Source organism: Anastrepha ludens, chromosome 3 (genome assembly GCF_028408465.1).
Source record: "Anastrepha ludens isolate Willacy chromosome 3, idAnaLude1.1, whole genome shotgun sequence".
In the NCBI taxonomy this organism is placed as follows: domain Eukaryota; kingdom Metazoa; phylum Arthropoda; class Insecta; order Diptera; family Tephritidae; genus Anastrepha; species Anastrepha ludens.
In genome coordinates this window covers 46,172,234-46,196,523 of record NC_071499.1, presented here as the reverse complement: position 1 = coordinate 46,196,523, position 24,290 = coordinate 46,172,234, and the positions used below count along the sequence as shown (strand labels likewise).

Sequence of the window (24,290 nt, the reverse complement as noted above, 5' to 3'; positions counted from 1 at the left end):
TTAAAATTTGCGAATTGCAATTGCTAATGGAATGTTCTTTATCTGACAGCGAACAAATCATTGACGACAAAATGAAATCATGTGAATTCGAAGCTCGTTATTTTGGATTTTAGTTCCTTTATTTATTTTTTTATTTAATACGAAGTAAGTCAAGTGAAACAATTTTTAATTTTGTGATTTTTCCCGTCTGCAATTTAATCAGCTGTTCGTAAAACTTGCAAATTGTTACTAGTTTTGCGTTCATGTACTTTTTTTGATATTTTTCTCTTTGAGAGTTCATTCTCGGAAATTAAGTCACTGGATAATTTTTACATAAACAGGCCTAATGTCACCCTTAAGAACATTGAAAACAAACGAGAGAGCAAGAATCGATCTTCCACTTTCTAAAGGCTTCAAGTTAATCAATAGCAAACGGGGTGTGTAAGATGGAATGGGATCAGAAAACTTTAATGAGGTTAGTACATATTCTATACTATTATATATTAGACGCGCTATAAAAAGTATGAAAAACAGTAGGATTTCGGAAAAAGTGGCATGCAAGGCAGATTCATTAAAGGTGGTGGCACTAGACCAACAACAATATTTTGTACGTTTGATTGTCAAAGAAAAGTATTGGTATTGGTGAGTATTATTTGTAACTGGAAATGTTTTCAAGTCGTCTGAATATAACAAAAAAATTAGCGAATGAGAAACGATTGCTAATGTTTTTGAGATATTAACAACATTATTAACACAAAGAGACACTTCCCTGAGGCACTCCAGAACAGGCACTGAATGTTTCAGAGGATATACCATCAATTGTGAACACACAATGGCTTCTGCATAAATGCGATTTTACACACTGCAGGAAATCGAAGCGAAAATAATTTACATACATATATGATAAGCCGTTATAAGAAACTCTGACCTCTGACTCTGACATGATGCCTGTTGAAAAGCCTCAAATGTGAAATTCAATAAAAACTACGATATTAGATCCTGTTGACGGTCGAGTGATTGCACGAAATTAGATTTTTGTGGCAACGGACATATTTTTTTAACAATGGTTTAAAAAAGTTTAGAAATTGTCGAGGGTTGGAAATTGGGTGATGATTACTTACTTCATTCTTATTGCCGCTTTTAAAAAATGGGGATATATGTACTTGTTAATTTCCAGTCATCAATTTCCAGAAATCCCTGCAGATTATTTATTTTTAGAGGAGAAACAACTGCAGGACATTTCTTTAGAAAGCTACAGAAACCCCATCGATATCAGTCTTTAAGGATGATTTTAAGCTTAAGCATTTTCGACATCATCATCTGATAGACTTCATCATCATCATAGCAATTACAACTCCGGTGCGCCAGTGCTTCCTTCACAATCCCTTCTCCTAGCATTTATAAGGCGTAACTCCGCATCAACATCGTCTGCCCATCTTCTTGGCGGTCTTCTTAACTTTTTACTGCCATAATAGAGATGAACGTCTTTTTCGTAATTCTGCTGCCGCCGATCCTGAGTAGGTGTCCAAACCATCGCAGCCGCTGAGCTCTAGCGAAACGCACAATGATTTGATATGATATCAGCTGTTCGATCTCATCATTGCATATGATGCTGTCAGATGTATTAGCTTCCCTTACTGGTCCAAAAATCCTTCTTAAGATTTTACGCCCCCAGCGGAAAAGGTAGTTCTTTATGTTAGATGTCAGTCCCCACACTTCGCAGCCATGTGTTGCTACTCGTCTTATTAGTGTCCTGTGGATTTGTAGCTTAGACTACATCGATAGGAAGTTATTTTTGAGAAGTTTTAGGAGAGCAAGCGCAGCGCTGCTAAAGTTTATACCCAGGTATTTAAAACTCTTCACTTTGTGAAAAATATATGGGCTGACTTCAAGTTTGCCATAGCGTGTGGCGCCTATCTTATCTTCAAGGCCGCCTTGCTTTGCTTAAGTTATCAGCTCCAGCGTACAATCAGCAAGAGCGCGTTGGTTTCTAACAACGATAACAAGGTCGTCAGCATAGCCGTAGATCTGGACGCTTTTCGTGAAAATGGTAGCTCCAGGGTCGATATCGCTGATTATAAAATTTAAAACTAGGTTAAATATAACGATAAAGAGTGTATCTCCTTGTTTCACACTTGTGACAACATCAAATGAGTCTGAAATTTTATCTTGTATCACCGCCTTGGATGTTGTTCCTGCCAGGGTCATTGATACCAAAGACACGCGCTGCTTCGGCACTCCTTGCTGACAAAGTATTGAAGGCACTCTGTTTCTTCGATGCTATTAAAAGTTTTTTTCAGTCCAAAAATAGGCAGTGAATGTCAAGATCGTATTCATGGGATACGGTACACTAGACAGGGCTAGTTTACTGGGGCAGCAGCCCTTGGTCGGTAAAAATCCGAGTCATTCCGGTAACGTAGAACCGGCTGCCATGCGAATGAGCTAGCCATTAGATGTGCTAGACGAAGACGGCTGGTGATTACACCACACTGACAGGGCAAAGTTACTGCTACAACAACAACAAGAATTTCTGAGATTTAATGTAGTGCAAAAAAGTTTTAGGACTAGGCTTAATACTCTCTACGATACTTCGAACGTAATTATTGTGAAGAAAATTGTTTAAGCAATTGCACTTTTTCAAATGCTGCTTATAAATATTGTAGGACAACTGGTTCTTTAAACAATTTAAAGAACTTATTCGCAGATTCTTCATATTTATGCATGTTTTGATAACTTCCCCTTTTTGCAATTTGCCTAGTAGTAAGTAGAATTTATTAAAAATTTATATTCTCATAAAATATACGGGCAGCGAAAAGCCAAATTAATTGAAATTCATAACTGGTATTTGAGGAAAAAGTCATACTAGGTCGGGAGTAACTGCGATTGTACTAGTAGCAAAATGGTAATTTTTTGGACAAGTAAAAATTTTGATGTAATCAATCGTCTCCTTTTTTTCTTTTTTTTATGTTTTTGTCCATTCGGACCTAATTCATTAATTGATTCAGAGGCTGGCTTGTTCAGTAAATGTAGTGTTACCGATGCATAGGCTAACAATTGGCATTTCGTAGGACATTCCCATGGCAGCCGGTTCTACGTTACCGGAATGACTCGGGTTTTTCCCGACCAAGGGCTGCCGCCCCTGTAAACGAGATCCTGTCTAGTGTACCGTATCCCACATACCCATGATAAAAATATCTAGCATTGAAAAAGAATAGAAAACAAACTATTTCATCTGCAAAGCAAAATGGTTATAAAGGAATTCAAAGCTAGTCGTTTTGCCTGCAGGGATAACACATTCATTGACTAGAACGGAGGCTATAAAGTTAAAGCAAACAAAAAAGCGACTGTTTCCCAAAAGACTTTTTTTTTTTAATAATAAGCCTCCGATTAATGATATTTGGTTTATGCCCAAATAAGCAACATATAATTGAACATAGCATAGTTTTAGGCGTTTCAATTCTTTTGTATGCTATTTTGTACAGGGGCGTTCAATCAGATCGCCCGAACTTTCGTAATTGTTTTTAATTTCATGTACAATCGTTGGCATTGCGTCCGGAATATAATTTTGGGAAAATTTCCACCACGGCTCCCTTGTAAGCTACTCATCCTTTTCCAATAAGTCCTCTAGATCAACAAAGTCAAATGGACCTGTTCTAAACGGACTTTTCCAAAGCGTTCGATAAAGCTGATCAAGCTTGGCTTTCGAACAAGTTATGTAAGTAGGGTCCCCAAGTTCTTTTTAGCTTCTTGAATGGTCGTAGGCTTATTGTTAAAGTTAGCACATTTGGGTCGAATATTCTAATTGATACATGGTAAGACATACCCCAACGGACTCACCTTAGTCAGCTGTTATTTTTGATTTTTATAAGCGATTTGCCTAACATTTTGAAATTTCCTAGTTATTTTATATTTACTGATTAAGCTAAACTATACCTAAAAGTTCACCAGGTGAGACATTACATGAATATTCGATGTTATGGTGTTATGGTTTTTGAGAGATGGTGTATTGCAACCATTTGTACCTTAATGTAATGTTAATATTGTTTTTAATTCAAGGTCACTGGCCCGAAACATTCATTTTCGAAACATAATGGCTCTGTTTGCCACTAGTCATTCGCTATGCTTGGGTTCATACGAAAGAACACTAAGTTAAGTTATCATCATCTTAATTTAAATTCTATTTACATTTATTTAGTCAGAAGTCACTTGGAGTATTGTGCTTTGACCTAGAATTCCTATTATTTGACCCTTGGAAGAAAAATTTCTTTTCTCTACCATTGGGAAGTTAAAAGGGGAAAGAAAAGGTAGGGCATAGGTCTGCTGCTGAAAGGTCTCCAAGTCAGACCAAGTTTCACCGCATGAATCCTTACCGACAATGTCGGATAGGACACCCAAAAAAACTGGAAAGCTACGTCGTTTTTCCCTCGAGTGCCTTTTTTAGCTGTGGCTAAAAGGATCTCGCAACTTTTCACGTGTCTGTATTTATGAAGCATTCGCTGAATTGAGATTTTAAAGGAGCCCCAATCTTTTCACACGACGAAAAACAACTTGAGGGCCCCTGTCTAGTTATCGAATTCGCCCCGCAATGTCTGTGTGACCAGGAACTCAAATGAGCCTTATCTCGAAGTAAAGTTGACAAAGAAATCAGATGTTTTCTTGACTAATTCCAATCTCTTCAACAGCGTAACGAACCCAGGGCCCTAATTGTCACTTGGCTGTCGGAGCAAATGTTTACCTGTGTTTATCCTGGCAGTAGTTGTACAAGTAAGCAACAAATCAACTGCTTATTTAATTACGGCTACCACCGCTCGGAAAGCTTTGCAATATTCCGGTAGTCTGAATTTGAGGTAAATGGGGGGCTCTTCTCCAAAAACTCTTCCACCAATCCTGCTTCACAACTTCGAACAGATTTACCATGCGCTGTATCCAAATGTTGCATATCACTTCTTCCTCTGAGAAGACAGGAATGGAAAATGTCCCGTTCGGGCTCAGCGAAGGTGCACATTGATCAATCACCATGGGGATAAACTTCACGTACCCTCACAAATAACAGTCGAGCGGTGTTAAGACGAACGATCTCGATAGACAGTGAATTTCGCCGCTAAAGCAGGTGCCGAAGTCCTCGAATCCAGTAAATTCAATGTGTTACGCATAGTATGGAAAGTGGTGCCTTTCTGCTGAAACCACGTACAGTAATTCGAACGCTTAATCGTGCATACTCACTGCTCAACATTAAAACAGCATTTCGAAGCTGTAAACCACCGATTTCTTTAAAAGTTTTTCCCTCTTGCAATTTAACAATCAGCCTACGTCTATCTCTAGTTGTCGATTTTCCTGACGAAGCTATTGTGCAGGGAACTATGTTTACCACTACAAAACTTGGTAGCAGTCAAGAAATTCGCGCGTATTGACGGCGAGCTTAACGGGATCCTGTACAAATATTCGTTTTGATACGAATTAGTTCATTTTAATTTCCCAGTATAAAAATGTTGAATGTAAAATAAATATATAAATTTGTTTTAAGTTGAATGCCTGAACCATTGAAACCTGAATCCAGATTTATTGAACTTCTTGTGTATTTACGTTCCACAAAATCCTCATTACTGAAAATTTTTCTTCCGAATATCTGGCGAACTAAGCATTAATTTTGATAATAAATTTTCACACATCCAGTTGAATAATGCCGCGTTCCATGGTTCAATATCAACATCAAATCAGTATTCCCTCAGCTGAAGCTTGACCAAATTAACGGCTATGGACCTATTGAAAAGTTTATGAAGTAACTTCAAGAGCAGTCTGCAAATTTAACACTTCGCTTTGCATCATCCTAAAAGCAATAAACGCTTGAAATGAAATATTGTTTGTATTTTCTACTTTACCCTTTCCCCATCTGAGATAACAGACGATTCTTTCGTGAATTAATTCCAAAAAAAGATTTCAACGAATAGCAAACTTTAGCCCTTTAGATGAGCATGTAACAAATAACTTAAATAAAATCCCTTGGCGCAGAAATAGTCGATCACAAAACAACCCGATTGGTGAAAGAAAGTTACCAGTACTATTTACGGCAGTCGGTTCTACGTTACCGGAACGATTCGGCATCATTTCCCAAACATTTATGGGTTACAACAACGGCTTGTATTCACGCGGTTCCAAAAAATCAATTTATACACGTAGCATTAAAAGCGTTTTATCTCATTTTTTTCTTTATTCTCCTCCACGCACAATTCCAGCAGTACTTTTAGTGGCTATTATCTTTATATTTTTGTATAAAATAATATAAATTTGAAGTCAGCTGTATTAGCTTAAATACACTCACAAACGTGTAAACACCCCTCATCCCGCTTAGAAGAAGAATCCAAGAATTTTGCCTCCCAAATGTTTCCGTCTGGCCTCTTCATGGTCCATGATACCACCGGAGGTAGTCAGCACAACATAACCGAATTGACGAGATGGCAACAAGTTGTTGGTCCACTTCTCAATATCGTTGATCGGAACATCGAAACGCGGTGAGATGACACCGCACTTGTTCAAACGACCGGTTAGATTTACCACAATTTTGCCGGAGCGATGATCATCGACAATTTCGAATTCCCCAATATAGCCGTGCTTCATCATGACGGTAAGGAATTTAATGATAACTTTGGAGCAGGGTCGCAGGAGAACCTGACGCTTGCCACGCTTCTCAGCGTTGTTAATGCATTTTAAGGCATCAGCCAATACGTTCATTCGCACCATGGCTGAAAAAATAAGAAAATAAGTTAAAACCGATATACATACATACATAAGCTTGTGAGAATTGTTTCAGAAAAACTTCCAAATGCTGTGGACAATAGAAATTGAATAGGTTAAAGAGATTATGCTTAAATTTTCGTGGGATACTGCTCAAGACATTAAAAACTTAAATTAGGAACAAATAAAAACTTCTCGATAGTCTTGATTTGTTTAAGATGAGTGTTTATATACGCTCCGTCATTAAATGTAAACTTTTATTGGAATTTGCTCAGTAGCAGCACGCGTTTAAGCATACGCCAAAATTGACAGTTTGGAGCCAACATTCAGAAATTGTTATTGTTGTTGTAGTCCCTTTAATTGTTCCGGCAGATCAAACTACTCAAAAATGGCTCCGAACACATAAAAGTTAACACAGCATTTCACCGGCGATATTCATGCATTGCATTTAGTCTGATTTCGATTTAGTGCCATAAAATTATCGTCATCCAGCCATATTATAACAAGGAGATAGCAAATTTACTTCACACCAAAGATGTGCAATAAAATCCATATTCCTTAGAGAATTACTTAAAAATAAACCTCTTTGCAACAATTGAACACTTTTCCACAGCACTTTTTAAAGTTTCCGACGGTTTTTAAGTGAAATTTTAATAAGATTACCTAAGATTTATTTTGTTGAATTTTTTGACAAATTCACGCAAACGCGAACGAATCGAAAAGAGGAAGTTCATGCTGCTCAAATTGTCAGTACACCTATTTGACAGTTGTCAGAGCGTTTTTGGGCTGCCAGATAGTTTTTCCACTGCAGGGTGTATGCTTTCGCTTTTAAATTAGTTTTCGTTTTTAAGTTTGTTTGATCAACTACTGCGCGCACATTCTTTTTGTACGTTTTGACCAAGTTGCTGCTGTTTGTGGTGTGCGTCTTGATATTGTTCCACTTAATAGTCGATTTTGGTTCGCAATGCTTCGCTATTTTTGGGAAATTTAGTTTTATGAATATTGTCTAGCAATTTATCTTGACTGTCGTCCTGAAACAGGTCTTGAAAGAAAACTCAATTTCAACTTGATATTTAATTTCCAAGCGCCTAGTGTATTGATTAATTGAAAGTCTAATGGAATGAAAGCTTTAATGAGAGAATAAAATACAAAATTGCGCCTTCAGTATACCCTGTAACATCAACTCCGCAAGTTATAAGATAAAGGGAAGAAAAATTATTTGTTTTTAATGAGGAAGGTTAAGTAAAAGCAATGAAAAATGCCAAACATTAGAAATTATGCATGCTCTTACTCACTCATACTTTCTTGCCACAGCGTCATCGATAAAAACGAAAAAAAACGATATTTTGAGATATTGTTGTAATTTGCGTTTTCACAACTTAACATGGCACTTTACTTGTGTTATTTTGTTTACTTCAAAATCCGAAATATTCACTGAGTGACTTTCGAACAAGTACATTTACACACAGATTTGTTTGTATTCTGCATTAACGTCACTCAAAACAGCTGAGTCTGTTAAATTCACCAAGAACAAAGTAGCAGTATTGGGATGGCGTCACCTTTGTATTGTTTTTGTCGTAGCAATTATTGACCGACAGCAACATTTATCTACATTTAGTTTTTTTGTTGCAATTCGGTGTTTTGAAATCAGAGCTTTCAGGGAATGTAAACAAACAAAGCAACAACAAAGAAGAATACCACTTTGACAAATCAAAAACAAATCAGCTGCTATAGCGAAGTGACCTTGTGTGGACTCATCTGGGCTGTATAACCCACAATGTACAGCATGCAAAATGTGGCCTACATCGGAGCGTTAACCGGCTCCCAGCGAATTTAAAGGAATCAGTTGGTTTCCTCACGTCACATGAGATTCGATAGTAATTTGTTTACAACAAAGCTGAGATGTTGTTGTTGATGTTACTTCAATATTTAATTCTATCATCCTTGACAGCAACCTGCATTAACCCCTAAATGTGATGGGTATTTATTTTTTATGCCCCCATTTAATTAAATTCGAATTATTTTGCAACACTAAAAATAAGCAGATAACTACATAATTTGTTAATAGGGGTAAGGGTTTGCTATATTAGGTTGTATTCCGATTTTACGTTATGTTGTTGTTGATATAACCACATAACCAACTTAGCGTGAACAACCTAAGTAAATAATTAAAATGAAGTCATATTCCTCGATACGTATTTTTAAATACCTGAGTGATAGTGTGTTGCCATTCATTGCTCCCTCTAGTGGCAATTTCTTGACAAATTTGACACTCAGCTGTTGGCGTTTTAAAATTCAATTCCTATACGTACATATTTTGCTTGGAGACTATTGTTGAGAAAACTGTAAAGTTTAACAAAAGATCACCTGTATAAATATTTATAAAAGGTATACATTTCAGATTTTTGTTTGAGTGAATGTTTTCATGTAATGATTAATGCTTACATTTGTTAGAGCAGCAAAAGAAGCCATCAATTTTGATAAGATTGGTGACTGTAGGCGTCTGCTGTAGTCTACCAACAACGAAAGCAAATAATGACTTCACAAGCAAATTACAAGTTGCTTATTGTACAAGCTCTATGTTTAGCAGTAGTGGTGGCCAGAAAACATCATCTAGAAGTGCTGGTAAGTGCCGGCTGCGTTCTTCCAGTCATATTGATATTAATTTTAAATGTTTATTGTTTGTCACCAGGATGATGTGCGCCCTTATATTGCGTTAAGCACATTTGGCTTCTACACCGATGGGCATTTGGATGTGCAACTGAGTAAACTGCATATAGAAAATGAGGATGAAAACGATTTGGTGAGGTTTTTTGTTTGTTGATTCTGGTACCTTCGATGTTACACGAGTATCTTAAATGTTATTCTTTGCCAAGAAAAATCGGTTTGTGATTATGTTTTATTTTTAAACTGCTTTCGGAGCCAGAAGGCATGTTGAGATATGTGTGAAGTAAAAGATTCCGAACAGGGTGAAAAGTAACTAATAACATGACGATTTGAAAACGATGATGTCTGAGCAGAAAATTCATTAGGGTCCTTTGCTCTAAATGGTAATATTCTTTGTACGATATATTGAAATCGAATAGCCCTAGCCGCATGGGCTGGTGCGTGCGTACTATTCGCAAGTTTGGAACCACAGGCACGTAAGAATTGGGAGAACAAATTTTTTTCTAATGGCGGTTCCTCAGCGGAAAAACTTAGATTTTATTTCTGCCGTAAAAAATCTCCTCAAAAAACCATCTTGCCGTGCGGAGTCAGCTTAAAACTGAACGTCTCTCCATTTGTGGAAAAGCATCAATTTGCACACCACAATTAATATTTTTGAGATTTAAAAAGACCCGAGAACAAAGATTTCTGCTTACCAAAGCAGATATTATATTTTTTGTTTCTTTGAAGAATATTCCCCGAATTTCCATAGAGCAAAGGAGTTAGCAAAGCAATATTTTTTTATACTGCTTATTTGGAATAGACATTACTCATGTCTACCTCCAAATTTTAAGTATTCCAATATTTAAAACAAAACTATGAACTTTTGGGCGAGCTAATTTTACTTACTTAAATACGGGTCTAATGCAACTAATCTTAAACATTTTTTTTCTTATTTAATTCTAGTATGGCTTAACATTGGACAAAACGACGATAGATCAATTAAATCCATACCTGGACTCGCATCAAAACAAATGCATACTAGAAGAACCAACGGGTATACAACGCAGTGGTCCGATATTGTTCTTCTTATTGGACCTAAAAAATCTTAAGTAAATCTGCTATAATTTACATTTTTGCAATATTAAATTAATGCCCTTCCTTTTAGTATTAAAGTGCAATGCTCACCCGAATGGAAAAATCAACACATTTATCGCAGTCGAGAGTTGTTTCCTATGTATCGTGGGAAGCGCCACTCTAAGATGAGCGACTCAACCATCTATTTACAGCGGCGCAAACGTAGTGATGACGCGGTAGCTGCACAAGTTGAGAACAATGACTTACCAGTGGACGAGCAGGAAATGTTGGACGATGATGATTCGGTGGAAGCACCACAAATAATTGTAAAACCGTCATCACCCATACCTTTTGTTAAGGCACCATCACCTACAAAAGCGACCGCAGCTCCAGGCCCAGCCATAGTGCCTAAAGTGGCAACTTCGGAAATCAAAAAACCTTCTCCATCCCTTGCGCCTGCCGAAAACCCATTCCCACATGACGTGGTAAAAGCGCCAATTAGTTCAAATGAAAATGTACCATATCAGCTATGCAGAAACTACACAATGCCATTGACGAAACAAGTAATCAATGGGAAAACCTATTATAACATGTCGGTATGTAATTTAATCCTAGAAAATGTACAAAATTGAGTTTTCCGTTTACATAAAAAAAAATCGTTGTAGTTCTCTATGCTGGTGGCCACATTACATGACGAGGGTCTCTACAATCTGCATTTCCACGCCTGCCCTAACTACAGAACAACAAAGCTGATTTCTTTTGTGGCAAGTTATTGTATTAAACGTAAAAAAACTATAAAATATAATACGAATTATTGTAGGTGGATATTGAGGAGAAGAATAATAATAATTTCCTATCCGCCGGAGAAATGCCACTGCCAGCTTTGTATTCCATGATGAGTGTGCTGTTCTTCTTATCCGGCCTCTTTTGGGTGTTCATCTTGAAAAAGAGCAAGTGCGTAATCGTTCTCCTTAAAATACTTTGGAAACTTAAAATAATTGCTGTGATTTTATTCCCTCCTAATAGGCACACCGCACACAAATTGCATTACATTATGGCAGTCTTGGTATTTCTAAAATCACTTTCGCTCATGTTCCATTCAATTAATTATCATTTTATCGAAATTCGGGGGGAACATGTGGAAGCCTGGGCGATTTTGTACTACGTGACACATTTGTAAGTATGAGAAGTTACCTATATTTCGCAGCAAGGATGCAAGGATTATTGCATAATTTTAGTCTATGTGAGATATTTCTTGATTTCGCTTTGTATTTATTGCATTTCAGGCTCAAAGGATCTGTGTTGTTTATCACTATAGTGCTTATGGGAACAGGCTGGACATTTATTAAGCCAATTCTCTCGGACAAGGATAAAAAAATCTTCATGATTGTTATTCCACTACAGGTAAAAAATTATTTGTAAAAAAATCCACAACCACCTTCCAACCTTTAAAAAATTATTTTATTAGGTACTCGCTAACGTGGCCGAAATCATCATTGACGAATCGGAGGAGAGCGATATTGAGTTCCGCACTTGGCGCAATATTTTCATATTCGTTGATTTACTCTGTTGTGGTGCCATACTCTTTCCTATTGTCTGGTCAATAAGACATCTGCACGAGGCATCAGCCACTGACGGCAAAGCAGCTATCAATTTACGCAAACTAAAGCTATTCCGACAATTCTACATAATGATTGTGTGCTATATTTATTTCACACGCATAATTGTATATCTACTAAAAATGACAGTCGCTTTCCAGTATGCCTGGCTCGACGAAATGTTCCACGAAATGGCGACATATGTTTTCTTCGTACTGACAGCCTACAAATTTCGACCCACTTCATCGCATCCGTACTTTGCTGTGCGCAATGAAGATGATGACGCCGTCGAAGTACTCACAGAATCCGGTCTCACCGAGGGTTTACATCGCACGAAAGCCCTTAATCGTAATGCCCCACCACCAGCTGGTTCTACTTTACTTAATGGCACTGAGGAAGAACGCGAAAATCTAATAACGAAACGTGAATCGAGTCATGAATATGATTAGAAAAAACAAAAAATAAATCTCTTAGAAAAAGTAGCTCGAAAGGTGGGGTACGAGTACGGGAGCAGTACATTTTTGTTCAGTCGATATCTTTGAACTGGAAGATGTACATATAAGTGTTGCCAGTGAAGTATTGCCTTCGATGCAGATTTTATTGCAATGTATTATAACTATTTTTTTGTTTGTTCTGTATTGAGGAAGGGCAACTTTTATTGCTATGGCAGTATGTGAAAACACACTGCCTTTATATTGTAATTCTTATATAATTTTAGATATTTTTTTTCAACTGATTTATGGAGAATGCAATTAAGCAATAAACTAGATATATTTTCCAAAATTTTTAGTACATAGTTTGTTTCTATGTAATTCCGAAAGTGCCAATAGAGAAAATGCGTTATCTAGAAATATTCAAGCAATCGTTGGAAACTATCAAATGAGGGGACGTATGGTTTTTGCCTCCGCTAAACGGCAATGGTTTTTATGGAGAGCGATTAAGGACATTACAACACCTTTAGTTACCGTTATTTCTTTTTTAATGCACACCTTTTGCAAGTCGTTTTATACCTAATAAGCAGGTTTTGGTGGTTTTGAAAAAAATATTTAACCAATATTGTGGACTTTCAAATAACTACCAGTTGAAAAATATATGCAATGCAATTATCCATATTAACATTTTTATTATTTACATAGTAGTAGTTGTGTAGACTTGTTTAATTTAAGTATGTAGTTTATTATATTTAAAACATTGCCAATCTGTTCACTTTCATATATAATAAATATGTAAATAACATTGTGCATATAGATTAATATAAATTTCGTGTATAGCAATTTTTTCGACTGATTTATAAATTTCTAAATTTTGGCATAAATTGTATGAAGAAAATCATGTACGTAATAATAGAGCCCACAATCTGAAATTCGTAAATATATGCGTATGTATTTGAATTTATAAATGGATATACACCTGTGCTCACATAATTAAGTCACTTCGTGTTTTTACAATATTCACACGCATTTTTCATGCATTTTGAAGCTTTTTTCTTCCTTGATTTTTTATAAAAATTCTAATATATGTTTCGGATTAGAGCTAAATCGAGCCATAAGTTTTTGATTTTTAGAGATATTTCATCCACAGCGTCACCTATAGACCTGAAACTTTTATTCAGAATTTTCTTCCATATAAAGCACAAATGCGGAAATCGTTTGCACTGTACTCTCTCCTAACGGGCAGCGATCTTAAGCGGACACTTTTTTCAGTACATACCACAAATCCATAGCCCTCCGTTGAACCACATTCTTAAAATCGTCGGTTGAGCACTCGGATCTGACCTTTTTTCGCCCTATTCGAAGATCGTTTTTAAAACGTTATATCCATAAATCGATAGAAAACTAAATTTTAGGAAGCTACCTGGAAGCTCAAGTCGTTAGTTATAAAAGAAATATTTTAAATTCAAGTCCGAACTCGAAAAAGTCTGGCCAGACCCGGGCGTCCAACGGAGGGTTAAGAACTTTCTTTATTTTTTCTCTTGAGCGGACAACCCTCCGATAGATATTATTAAATTTTTTTTACACTTTTTTCATAAGCGAACAAATTTTTCAGTCCCTTAGGTGTCCGCTTAGCCCCGCGGCCGCTGTAGCAGAATGGGTTGGTGTGTGACTACCATTCGGAATTCGAATCTCCGTGAAACACCAAAATTAGGAAAAAGTTTTTTCTAATATATATAGATAGATAGATATAGGTGTCCGCTTGAGAGAGATAACACTGTACATGAAAGAAAATGCTCAACATTGTCCGAAAAAAATTGAGCGTTTTTCGAGCGACTACAGGCTAACGCTTTATTGTATGTACTAAAATTTAATGGGCTATAAAACTGCATACCCAGAATTTCTCTAAATATAATATATTTATAAAAAAGTTGAAAATTTTGATATTAAATCTTTTTTAATAATTTATAATTTTTATTTAACTTATAATTAAAAACAAAGTTGAAAATTTTGATAGAATTTTTTTTTTTTTAATATTTTATTTATTTATAATTTTTTATTTAGTTTTTAATTTTGTAAAAAAATATGAACAATTTGGTAGCAGTTCTTTTTTAATTATTTTTTTATAATTATTTAAAAAAAAGTTTACAATTTTGATAAATTATTTTTTCATTTCTTTTTTTCATCATTTTTTTAATTATTTATAATTTTTTTTATAATTTATAATTAAAAAAAAGTTGAAATTAAACATTATTTTTTCTAATATATTTTTATTTACCTTACCATTTTATATAAAAGTTTAAAATTTTTGTAGATTTTTTTAAATCATTTTATTTATTTATAATTATTTGAATAATTTATAATTAAAAGACAAGTTGAAAATTTTGTTGGCAATTCTTTTTAATTATTTATTTATAATTTATTATTTAACTTATAATAAAAAAAATGTGAACATTTTGATGGAATTTTTAAAAATTATTGTTTTACAATTTTTTTTATTTAACTTGCCGCAGCGTCACTTAAAAAAAGTTGAAAATTTTTATAGAATTTTTTTTTTAATTATTTTATTTATTCACAATTTTTTTAAATAAGTCGATAATTTTCGGGGCAATTCTTTTTTAATTATTTATCTAAATATTTATTTTTAAACAAATTTAAGTTTAAAATATTGATAGCAGTTCTTTTTTAATTATTTATTCATAATTATTTTTTTACTTATACAGTAGAAGCCCGATAAGTACAATTGGAAAATTTCAGCAATGATTGCACTTAGCGAAAAATTGCACTTTTGCGAATTTCTCCTGTGGATCGAGGAATACCTATTCAATGCAATTAATGAGCTCAAAAGGTCGATATTCAAGAAAAATGAACACATATTTATTGAAATTAATACAAAGAGATCAATGCGGAAGGTCATATGAGTGTGTGCTCCAAAATTCAATTATTTTTTTTGGAAAAACTTTGTTATTTTCGATTGTGTTTTCTCGTAACACTTTTCAAGTGCTTTTGATCGGATATCATGCAAGCAAGCGATCTGATTGAATGACAGTACATCGTTCTGTTCACCCCATTTCAAAATTGTATTGACACAGCCAAAAATCGATTCATGCTGGACTTTTTCGGTTGTTTCTTCTTGAGTAGTATCTTCGGGTTCATTGGCTTCACTATCACCTTCATCTATTCCTAATTCCAAAACCCAATTGCGGATTTCATCTGTGTCTGCTTCACCCACATAGTTTTCGACCATCTCATTTAACCGTTGTAATCCTCCAATAAGAAGGGGGTCGTCAATTTCGATATCCAATGGCATATCGTCTGGATTAGATTCAATAATCGCGTCAACTGTTGGGCTTGTACCCAATACGCTTTTCCAGCATTTAGCGATCGTTTCAGGGAGCAATTTCCCCCATGCTTGGCTCAACATGATCACGGCGGTTTTCAAATCAATTTTCTTCAATAGTTCATGTAATGAAGAATCTTTTTCACTAATTATGGTTTCCATTAGCAATGTTTTATATTGAATTTTTGTCAAGTTAATAACATCTTGATCCTTTGGCTGTAAAATCGCTGTGCAATTGGCCGGAAAATACATCACTTCGATCTCACCACAAACTAATTCTTCTTCGGGCGGATGAGATGGGGCTTGATCCAGCAAGAGTAATGCTTTGGATGGAACATCATTTTCTTTGGCGAATTTTTTCACTTCTTTGACAAAATTATCAAAGAACCACTTTTTGAAAATATCCCGCGTCATCCAAGCAGTCTTGTTGCTAGCATAATTCACCGGTAGACGAAAATTTTTAAAACAACGCGGGTTCATAGATTTGCCGATCGTTAATGGTTTTATTTTGTGGCTGCCATCACCATTTGCACACAAAAGAACAGTGATTCGATCTTTTGAAACTTTGTTGCCTGGAGCACTCTTTTCATCTTTCGAAACGTAGGTTTTATTTGGCAAAAGTTTCCAAAAGAGCCCCGTTTCACCAGCATTATATATTTGTGATGTTACATATCCTTTTTCAGCGATTTTCGCCGTCAATTTTTCCTTAAATGGCTTCTGGATCACAAGATAATGATTCACCAGTCACAGTCAAATAGCGAAGTCCGAAGCGTTTCTTGAATCGCGAAAACCATCCATCACTTGCATTGAATTGTTCTCCATCCTTTTTTATTTCATCAAATATATTTAATACTTTGCTTTTCAATATCAAGCTAGAAACAGGAGCATTTCGTCGCCGCTGATTCATGAAAAACTGGTACAAACGCTTCTCGAGCTCTGGATGATTGCCAAACCGTTTCCGTTTATTTCCAAGTGAAAATGAATTGTATGCATTTTCTTTTGATGAACGGGATTGTTTTTTTATTCGGCAAATCGTTGCGCAATCAACTTTGTATTCGAATGCAAGATCTCGTTGTTTAACGCCTTTTTCAATGTTTTGGAGAATCTCATCTCTTTCTTTCAATGTAAGAAAATGTAGATTCTTTTTCACTTTTCCCATGATTTTATTTGATGAAAGCAAAAAAAAAATGATTCAAACTCCGAACGATTGTTTTACTCTCAAGAACCAGCTTGAAACTAACGCGTGTCACAAACGATTCGATGCCATATTTTATGATATCAGCGCTACAATTTTACAGTTATTTGTAAAAATCAAAAATCACAAAGCGTGAGAACAGTGTTTTTGGTCGCAATAATTCCGAGAACCATAACTGTGCATAGCTATAAAGCTGTGTTTTCGCGCGTGATGAACGCAAATACATTGCCGTATTAAGTAAAAAATTTCTTCGAACAAGAATTCTTTTGCGCTCGAAAATTGCAATTTTTATTGCTCTTTTCGAGTTTTCTATGGACTCAAAATCGAATTGTACTTTCCGCGAAATTGCAGTTATCGGTATTGCACTTATCGGGCTTCTACTGTAATTAAAAAAAAGTTTAAAATTTTGATAACATTTTTTTAATTACATATTTATTTATAATTATTTTTAGTTATTTAAAAAGAAAGTTTAAAATTTCGATAACATTTCTTAAATTGTTTATTTATAATTTTTTATTTAATTTATAATTTAGAAAAAAAGTCGAAAAATTTGATAGAATTTTAATTTAACTTATAATTACAAAAAAAGTTGAAAATGTTTAATTATTTTTTATATATTTTTATTTAATTTAAAATTTTTTTAAAAAGTTTAAAATTTTTATAGATTTTTTTTAATATTTTATTTATTTATAATTTTTTTATTTAATTTATAATTTAAAAGAAAGTCGAAAATTTTGATGGCAATTTTTATTTAATTATTTATTTATAAATTTAAATTTAACTTAATTTTTTTTAAGTTTAAAATTTTGATAGCAATTCATTTTTAATCATTTATTTATTATTTTTATTTAATTCAAACATTTTTATTTAATTTACGATTTTCCTAGTTTTTATGGATTTCGTACAAAGTTCAAAAAAAAATATAAAAAAAAAATTTAGCAAAAAAATTTTGTGCGCATTGTAAAAAGTTGTAGTGAAGTGACTTAATTATGTGAGCACTACGGTATAAGTAATTTAGTCACGACTGAGGAGTATAACTAATACCTTTCGATAGATTATTGGGCATGCTAATGCAGTTAAAAATTCAATCTAAATATTTACTTTTTTTTAGATAAAATCCTTTCAATTTTCTACGAATATTAATTTCCGAAACTCTAAAAGCTAATATTTTCCACATTTTTACCTAATTTCAGACTTTAATTCTAAATCTATCGCAATAGTCTAGTTACTCCCAAGTTATGCGAATAGAGTCACGTAGTGTTTTTTTGTCGCAGCGTCACTAAACGCTACCAAACTTACACGGATTAACATTTTTCCATCCAATGGAGATATGCCCATACCATCAATTCGTATTTTCTGATGTAACATTTGCAGTGAGAAATTTTGTATCTGTAATTAGATAAATAGATAGATAGTACGAGAAATACGTATGACTTAATAATCTTTAATAACAGCATTTTGGATATGACCTAACTTAAAAGTGTGTTGTTATTGTATTTGTACATAGTAAATACCTTTCACATTCGACTTGGTTAAAAAATCTGAATTATATTTGCTTTCGGGGTGCACTTAGTCTACTGTCTACTGTCTAGGAGACTAGTGAGGACATTCGTAATGAAAGCAATTAATACCTTAAAACCTTTGGTGACTGCCGCACATGGACCCCGGCGCCAAAGTGACCTACATCCGACTATCGACTTTATTATCATTTATATTAGCTTAGGTTACCTGGCTGGCTGCGAACTATCATATGCACCTATTGGTAGTTAGTGGCATCAGATGGAGCATGATCTTTGCGTTTTTTGTAGTAGACTCCTTGTAATAGGCCTGTGCTCTTTGCAAATCTAATAAAGCCGTGAAGCTCAAACCCCGTGAGACATTCTAACTTCTCATATTGTAGAGCTCTTAGGCATTTCATTGGGGTTCTAGCTAATCCAGGACAAACGCATACATACGTGACCATCATTCGGAGTTCAAAGAGGACGTAGGTTCGAGTCTCGGTGAAACAACAAAATGAAGAAAACGTTTTTTCTAATAGCGATCGCCTCTCGGCAAGCAATGGCAAATTTCCGAGTTTATTTCTGCCATGAAAAAGCTCCTCATAAAAAATATCTGCTGTTCGGAGTCGGGGTTGAAACTGTAGGTCCCTCCATTTGTGGAACAACATCATTACGCGCCAATTATACATGTATATATATATGCCCAACCCTGGTACGCTCGAAGCATTATTTTTATTCTGTATGGTATTATTTTCATAAAAGCATAATTCTTTTTCTTATTTTTAACACAAATATGCTATAATATTAAATACTATGTTGGAAATATATAAAATATTTATGCGAAATTAATACCTGAACGGAAATAAGTGAGTTCTCCACAGAGCTCCGTATATTATGCAATTCAAATGTTATGAACTTTACCTGAAAAAAATGTACAGGATAAGAATGCCTTAAAAAAAGAAAAAAAATCCACGTATAACTACTTAAAATTACTTACCACATTCATGCATTTTTGTGAAGTCAGTAAAAGTGCTGGGATCTCCAAGAATGCAGGCAGCATTAACAAATTTTCTACGCACAGGTAAATGATTTGAAAAAGAGAAGCCAAATTAAGTTTTTGATCATCAATTAGTTACTCAAGGATTATAATAATAAGCCAAATTCGGCAATAAGAACGGCCACAAAATTTTAGTTCAGTTTCGGGTCACATTTCACAATTTTCTTTGTTTAAAAATTGTATAAACTTTTAGCTTTTGTAACTGGTAACAAAACTCATGGTTACGTTGGTGAAAATGCCACTAAGCTAATGTTTTTACAACACAATATAAAATGTTGTTGTTGGAGACAAATTCATTATTTTTACAGTATCGGCGACCTAAACACGATTCATAATTTTAGCGGCCTGGCTTGCATTTTCGCCTTCATCAAAGAAAAACTGTAAAATGTACCGAATTTTCTCTTTGTCGACTTGCATTGTTAACACCCTGTAACTCACAACTGAACGGAGGGAATAAAAAGCAGTTAAATAATTTTATAGTGTGAAATGTTAACTTCACAACGAGCATAAATTTTAAATTGTTTGATCGATACTTTACGAGATATCCAATAACTACAGCCATCTACCGAGAAAATAATGGATTTCTTTTTCCCCAAACCAATATTTGGCGTGAGTGAGAGAGCAAAATGACATTTCTTTGAGGGGAAGTTGCAAGTTTTTACTGCATAAATTTTTACTTGTAAGAGTTTGCAAGTGAGAAAAATAGCTGATCGCAAAGAGAAAATAGACACGAATTAAAGTTTGCGAATTGCAATTGCTAATGGAATTTTCTTCATCTGACAGCGATGATGAAATGGAACAAATTATTGTGGTTAAAATGAAATTATGTGATTCCGAAGCTTGTTATTTTGGATTTTAATTCCTTTATTTTTTTTTTTTAATTTAATACGAGGTAGATCAAGTGACTTTTTTTTTAATTTTTGTGATTTTTCCTGCCAGTAATTTAATCAGCTATTCTTTAAACTTGCAAATTGTTACTGGTTTTGCATTCATGTACTTTTTTTATTTTTTTTTCTTTGAGAGATAATTCTTGGAGATTAAGTTACTGGCAAGTTGTTGGACAATTTTTACATAAACAGACCTAATAATGGATTTCTTTTTCTTCTGTTACATTTATATACATCACAAATTAGTTGAAACCCTCAATAAACTACTAACAGCAAACGCACATACCCACAAAAAATTTTCTTCACGTGAAAGCTACAACGCAAACCGAAAAACTGGTCGGAAAAAAGTACTTAAGCTGTGACAGTTTTCAAATAAACTGAGAAAAATAAATTTAGAAAAATTCATAAAAAATGCAAATGGTGAACAAAACGTTCAATAAAATGTGAGCTCAAAAACTAAAAAAGTGGTCTTATTTAATAACTTAAAAATCAAGTTACAAACACAAGGAGATCAAAGATTTGACTTGATATTGACTTGTATAAATACCTATAATATCCCAGCCGTCTGGTATAAGATAAAACGTGAAGTACCCATCGACGACCACTCGCACATAGATCATCAAGATCACTGCAATGATGGACATGCCAAATGCATTCTGGAAGTAGTCCAGCATCTCATAGATGCGTTGAAAAATCAACTGCTTTTCGGCCAACTTTTGGCGCACAAAGTTTTCAAAACCTGCAAAAGGGGCTACGCGATGCGCAAAGCTTGTATAATCTGATAGCAGTCCAATGTCCTTACGCAGCTTCTCAAGTTCGTGCCGTATAATTTCGATATGAAATATTATTTGCATATTCCGCAAATGTACCATATAAATGAATGGTGTAAACATAACCCAAAATCGTATTACCTGACTGTCCAATGCTTGCTTGGCAAGGAAGATCACTTCCATAGACACATCAAATGCAATAATCCCATAGAAAATGTAAAGGAAACGACGATGTGTATGTAACTGTGCACGCCAATGACTTGTATTATTTTGATATTTTTCAGCTTTTACCCGATTTAAAATCGTATATTTCTGCCAGAAGGTGCGTAATGCACATCGACGCAATACCGTCTCCATGTAAATGATAAAAACTGTTATTTGCGCAATGCACACCTTTAGGGCATCATTGAAGTAACCAAAACGATTATCGGTGAAAAGAAATGCACCCGGTCGGGAGAAGGTGTTCACAGTTGTCAACGAAAAAATCAACAACAGAAGATTTGTCCAGGCTACAAGACGATGCTCGGCGAGCTTTTGCATTTTTGGCTGCGCATGCAGTGAAGCGTCAAAGCACCCTATTACTTGAAATAAGCGTATATGAAATCGTACAACGGCGGGAACTTGAATGCTCATTGCAAAACTTTAGCTTTAACTGAACGGTGGATAAAAGTAGAGTTAAATATTCGCCGTTCAATAGATGCTATTTTATGATAGATGATGAATTTGTGTGATGTATGTACATGTAACATTGGTAGGTGCATATGTTTGTAGTTGCTCATAGATGCTATCACAGTGACTTGAATAATGACCAAGTGTTTCAAAGGGGTTTATCAAATTGCCACTCAGGGGTACTAACGATTATCGATATTTAATCGTTTATTTGGCTCATACTTTTACAGTTATTAAAACTTTTAATTCAATTAAGGCTTTTTAGGGTAATAAAAAACTTAAAACAATTGCATATAAATGTAAGTTTTTGCTAATGGTTTACGCTTGCCTGATATTAGACAAGGCGGTCAAATAACTACGTAAAATGTTGCTAATTGAGTTATTTATTTATTAACTTAGCCTATTGAATCAAAAAAAACAGGAGTCTTAAAGATGTCGTGCAGATTTCTGGTCGATGTGTTTGGAAAATATTATTTATTTCCTCCTCCGACATGTCTAAATGTCGATTTCGTACAGATATGTATGTCTGATTATGTTAATTTTTCTTTTCTTCCACAGGGTGACCGGTGAAATGTACTATACGTACATCAAAAGTGTGCTTGTTAAGGGGTTACATGGGTTTCGTGGGTTCAAAAAATCGAGTTTTTTGTGTTTGACTTATTAATTTTTACAACATCTCAAGAATATTATCCTAAATTTTCAAGTCGCTCCGAATAATAGTTTCAGAGATACAGCCTTTGGAATGTGTGTGCTCCAAGCCACTTTTATTGTTACTTAAAACTTTAAACGCGGTTTTCTCGGAACCGTGATTTCAAAGTCGGTTGTCAAATGTTCTCGAAAACTACTCAACCGATTTTGATGAAATTTTACACCGGTGATCGAGATACAATTTACTCGAGCTTGAACGAAGGATTTTTGTTTTTTCAATTACAACTATTTAAAAAAAAAACAAAATGTCAGGCAAATTTGACCGAAATGTTAATTTTTTTGGAAAAATGTCTGCCAAAATTCCAATTTTTACTTTTTCCTTCGTTCAAGCACGAGTTTATGGTCTTAACTAAACTTATTTTTGTTTTCGATGATCCTGTCAGGAGTTATGCTGACAACGTAGACGCACCTTTTTTTCGAGGGGTCACCGGAAATGACGTCACAATGGAGGAGTTTTAATTTTTTTTTTTGAAAATTTCAGAAATTTTTCTTTAAATATGTATCTATAAGAAAAAAAAAGTTTGAATTAAATAAATAATTTTTTACATAGAAAAAAAAATATTGAAAACAGACCTTTTTTACCCGATGAAACCCATGTAACCCCTTAAGAAATTAATAATTACAATAACAAAAAAAATGGCAGAGTTGCAATAAATTAGCAAAACAATATAAAAATAACATAAATAAACGGTAATAAAATAAATTAGAGTTAAATTAAATATATGTACTTCATAAAATGTATGTTAAATTGCATTGCACTTTTACTTAAATGGAATATGAAATTAAAGTGGAGAGAATAACATCAGATTCTTAATATGTATTGTATTTCCCCCGGAATCTAGCAGATATCCGTTAGACCGGTCGACACATAGCACAGAATTTCCCACGACGAGTCTATCAGTGTTTTTGTAGGAAAAAGTTCCTATTCATGAAGAAGTTGCCATATGTTTATTTGATCGATATCGGTCAGAAATCTTAATGATTTCGTACTATTCTTGCCGACGAGTCAGACGGATATCTGATAGAAGTCTATCAATTTTGCTAACTGAGTAATTATTTGAAAAGTTAAGTTATGCGAGTATACTTGTATATACTCCTAGAGAGCTCCAACGATTTGCATGCATTTTTTTAAGCTTTTCATTCAGTAAAATGTTGATTAAGGTTGCCACCTAACTTTTTGCATAAAATTTTAAAATATTTAATTGTTTAAATACACTTCTCACAAAAATTAAGGGAACAGTAAAATTTCTTAAATTTCTTAGTGATTTTAGAGAAACTGTATCTTGGTGAAAAATGGTCGCTCGGAGTTCCGACAAAAAGCAATTTGAAGCTTTAAACTTCTAGTTTTAAGATCTTTGAGCTACAATTTTTTTTATTTAACGGTTATTTTGTAATCGCTTTTTTTGATTGCAAGGGCTTGGCAAAATTTTTCCGACTAAAACTAGCCATACAGTTCAGTAGCTTGATTATTTAGCTATAAACTTCGCCATTGACTACGCCTCCTCAACTAAAGGAAAATATATAATCTGTACAGACAGTAAATCTGCCATCGCAGCTCTGTCCAGCGCAAACAGCAGAGAACCTTTAATTGACAATATTTGAAATAAATTGTCCCAGCGAAAGGCAAAAATAAAAGTTATGTGGATCCCTGGACACAGCGGAATTCTTGGCAACGAAAACGCTGATAAAGCAGCGAAAAATG

General features: G+C 34.4%; 3 protein-coding genes across 6 annotated transcripts; 1 reads left to right on the top strand and 2 right to left on the bottom strand.

Annotated features, from left to right (window-relative positions):
* Positions 1 to 6,158: 6,158 nt before the first annotated feature.
* On the bottom strand, positions 6,159 to 7,470 carry LOC128856411 (40S ribosomal protein S15Aa). The gene is made up of 2 exons (XM_054091709.1): positions 7,375 to 7,470; positions 6,159 to 6,719 (listed from the first exon to the last, which is right to left on the bottom strand). The coding sequence occupies exon 2, from the start codon at positions 6,715 to 6,717 to the stop codon at positions 6,325 to 6,327; it is 393 nt and encodes a 130-aa protein (XP_053947684.1). The 5' UTR covers positions 6,718 to 6,719; positions 7,375 to 7,470; the 3' UTR covers positions 6,159 to 6,324.
* Positions 7,471 to 8,953: 1,483 nt separating this feature from the next.
* LOC128857878 (protein GPR107) lies at positions 8,954 to 12,824 on the top strand. Of its 4 annotated transcripts, none has more exons than XM_054093681.1 (10): positions 8,954 to 9,056; positions 9,113 to 9,336; positions 9,404 to 9,514; positions 10,324 to 10,469; positions 10,526 to 11,030; positions 11,100 to 11,198; positions 11,255 to 11,388; positions 11,461 to 11,610; positions 11,721 to 11,838; positions 11,903 to 12,824. In XM_054093681.1, the coding sequence occupies exons 2-10, from the start codon at positions 9,247 to 9,249 to the stop codon at positions 12,479 to 12,481; spliced, it is 1,932 nt and encodes a 643-aa protein (XP_053949656.1). In that variant the 5' UTR covers positions 8,954 to 9,056; positions 9,113 to 9,246; the 3' UTR covers positions 12,482 to 12,824. The 4 variants fall into 4 exon arrangements, with proteins under 4 accessions (XP_053949656.1, XP_053949659.1, XP_053949655.1 ...); XM_054093684.1 differs by having other exon boundaries at positions 8,960 to 9,099; positions 9,171 to 9,336; XM_054093680.1 differs by having other exon boundaries at positions 8,960 to 9,099; positions 9,166 to 9,336.
* Positions 12,825 to 13,184: 360 nt separating this feature from the next.
* On the bottom strand, positions 13,185 to 22,290 carry LOC128857880 (gustatory receptor 8a-like). Its single transcript, XM_054093688.1, has 5 exons — positions 20,989 to 22,290; positions 19,495 to 19,568; positions 19,350 to 19,418; positions 18,298 to 18,387; positions 13,185 to 13,389 (listed from the first exon to the last, which is right to left on the bottom strand). Exons 1-5 carry the CDS (start codon positions 21,842 to 21,844, stop codon positions 13,321 to 13,323), a joined length of 1,158 nt encoding a protein of 385 aa, XP_053949663.1. The 5' UTR covers positions 21,845 to 22,290; the 3' UTR covers positions 13,185 to 13,320.
* Between the last annotated feature and the right edge of the window lie 2,000 nt (positions 22,291 to 24,290).